Genomic DNA, 2906 nt, shown 5'->3' with positions numbered 1-2906 from the left:
TTCTAAGAATAAAGTAAACCTACAGACATCGGTCTTGTTTAACAAAATCTACATATATATATATAAGAAAATCTTCGAATGAACTGTACAACTCTTATTCTCAAATGAAAATAATATTTCATAAAACATTGCAGTAGGTTCATGTACAAATATATATAGCCTGTGTCGTAATTATAATGTGTATTATTTGTTAAAGATGCTCAAAATATACAGCTATACACATACATATACACTACTGGGAACTCTGATTTTGACCATAGAGTATCCAGGAGCTGTCTTATGTTTCTAGTTCTCCGGTATATGATCTCTGAACGAGACAGTGTTCTTCAGTGTCTTGTATATGATCTCTGGACTGGACGAGAAACTGTTATCCGGTGTCTTGTATGTGATCTGTGGACGAAATAGCTGTTTTCTGATGCATTGTACGTGAACTCTGGACGAGACAGTTGTTATCCGGTATCTTGTATATTATCTCTGGACGAAATAGCTGTTCCCTGGTGTCTTGTGTATGATCTCTTGACGAAATAGCTGTTCTCTGGTGTCTTGTATATGATCTCTGGACGAAATAGCTGTTCTCTGGTGTCTTGTATATGATCTCTGGACTGGACGAGAAACTGTTATCCGGTGTCTTGTATGTGATCTGTGGACGAAATAGCTGTTTTCTGATGCATTGTACGTGAACTCTGGACGAGACAGTTGTTATCCTGTATCTTGTATATTATCTCTGGACGAAATAGCTGTTCCCTGGTGTCTTGTGTATGATCTATGGACGAAATAGCTGTCTTCTGATGTCTTATATATAATCTATGGACGAGATGGCTGTTCTATGGTGTCTTGTGTATGATCTCTTGACGAAATAGTTGTTCTCTGGGGTGTCTTGTGTATGATCTGTGGATGAAATAGTTGTTCTCTGGTGTCTTGTGTATGATCTCCTGACGAGATGGCTGTTCTATGGTGTCTTATATATAATCTCTTGACGAGATGGCTGTTCTATGGTGTCTTGTGTATGATCTATTGACGAAATAGCTGTTCTACGGTGTCTTGTGTATGATCTCTGGACGAAATAGCTGTTCTCTGGTGTCTTGTGTATGATCTCTTGACGAGATGGCTGTTCTATGGTGTCTTGTGTATGATCTATTGACGAGATGGCTGTTCTACGGTGTCTTGTGTATGATCCTTGGTCAAGGCAACTATTGAAGGTGCGAGCGCTGTACCCACGCATATGTATATCTTTTGAATTTTTAATTTTACTGTAATTATGTTATTGCCTTGTCACCAATATTATAATTCTTTAGCCCATCATTGAGGACTTATGATGTTAAAATTCGGATTTCGATCCCTAAGGAGGCACACAACAGATATTCCATTGTGTATCTTTATGTTTAACAGCAAACAATTTTTGATTTATTATTAACGTTACTTTAATAGTTCTTGTTTTCATGTCGTTCGTGACTTCTGATTTATTATGAATATTAATTTTTGTTAGTGCATGTTTTTTTCTTATGATTGGTACTAGTTGGATCAAAACATGGTGATGCAATTTGTATGCGTTATTACACAACTGGATATAGCTTATGAAAATTAGTCAAGAAAATATCATTACAACTCTCTGATTAATGCTTAATTACTTGATTAATTATTTTCCAGAAGTGGCTACGAGGAAATGTGGTGAAAATGGCGACTGGACCCAAGACGGAGCGTTGGGGACAAAGGTTGGAAATTACTCGCTCTGCTTTAATGACTCGTCATTCTCTCGTCAGGTAGCGTTACTACTAATAAAAACAATTAAACAAAATATTTCCATCTTTCGTTTCTTTCTTTAATTTTCAGTTATCAGATCTTATAGTTGTTCGTCTTTAACAAAGAGTGGTCGAAAGCTTCACAATGACTTAAGAAGATATGAAAATAAATCCAAATCAAACAATATAAGACTATTTGGTTATAATTTACAGATCTTGTTCTATCTTACGAAGGCCCGGCATGGCCAGGTGGTTAAAGCGCTCGACTCGTAATCTGGGGGTCGCGGGTTCGAATCCCCGTCCAACCAAACATGTTCGCCCTTTCAACCGTAGGGGCGTTATGATGTGACGGTCAATCCCACTATTCGTTGGTAAAAAGAGTAGCCCGAGAGTTGGCGGTGGGTGGTGAGGACTAGCTGCCTTCCCTCTAGTCTTACACTGCTAAATTAGGGACGGCTAGCGCAGATAGCCTTCGTGTAGCTTTGCGCGAAATTCAAAACAAACAAACTATCTTACGTTGCACATTCGTGGGTTCATACAAGGAAAATTGTTAACAGTATGCACTTTTATATCGGCAGAATGAACAACTCTCGAACCAGGACCTTATCGAAGACTTGTTAGATTTGTTATACGCTTTGCCGGTGTTGCCATATGAAGATACGAATACAGAATTGACATTTAGCCAATGTGTACGGGACGTGCTTTCGTCGCCTAAACCAAACAACGGTAAGTACCATTTTGTTTCGTCTAATATACTTACACACTTAGAATCCAAAATTAGGTATAGTGCAACCCAAGAAACCCGATGATTCGAGCACTGGAGCATTCCACATTGTAATACAATGTAATAATAATAATGAAAGAAAATAACCGTAAGAATACTTTATAACAACAATACATATTAAACTAATAATACGTCAACAAAAAACAGTACTCATGTTCGCTATTTTTTGTTGTTGTTCTACTTCTTCGCTTGTTTAACCAATATTAGAAAAATAAATAGAACAAGGCAATATTTCTTAGTTGTTTATTGCCACGGCTTTTAAATAAGTATTTTTTAAATTGGGTTGCGGATTAGATTCCGAGAATAGATTTTAAAATCAGGAATATATTCTGGACTCTTTTAAGGTTTTATGGTACAATTTCCAGGCGCCATATCGTTAAAAA

The 2906-nt window shown here is 37.1% G+C and overlaps 1 protein-coding gene across 1 annotated transcript in view; it reads left to right on the top strand.

The window, feature by feature from the left end:
* LOC111089656 (calcitonin receptor-like) overlaps positions 1–2465 on the top strand; it is a gene marked incomplete at its 3' end in the record, with an annotated part of 33128 nt that extends 30663 nt beyond the window's left edge. The window contains exons 5-6 of the mRNA XM_022402546.1: positions 1648–1760; positions 2318–2465. Of these exons, the coding sequence (XP_022258254.1) occupies positions 1648–1760; positions 2318–2465 (261 nt within the window). The remainder of the gene's footprint in view (positions 1–1647; positions 1761–2317) is intronic.
* Between the last annotated feature and the right edge of the window lie 441 nt (positions 2466–2906).

The sequence above is a fragment of the Limulus polyphemus genome, unplaced genomic scaffold, assembly GCF_000517525.1.
Source record: "Limulus polyphemus unplaced genomic scaffold, Limulus_polyphemus-2.1.2 Scaffold6928, whole genome shotgun sequence".
NCBI classification, from domain to species: Eukaryota; Metazoa; Arthropoda; class Merostomata; order Xiphosura; family Limulidae; genus Limulus; species Limulus polyphemus.
The sequence above is the reverse complement of the archived record's forward strand: the minus strand, read 5'-3'. Positions and strand labels throughout refer to the sequence as shown.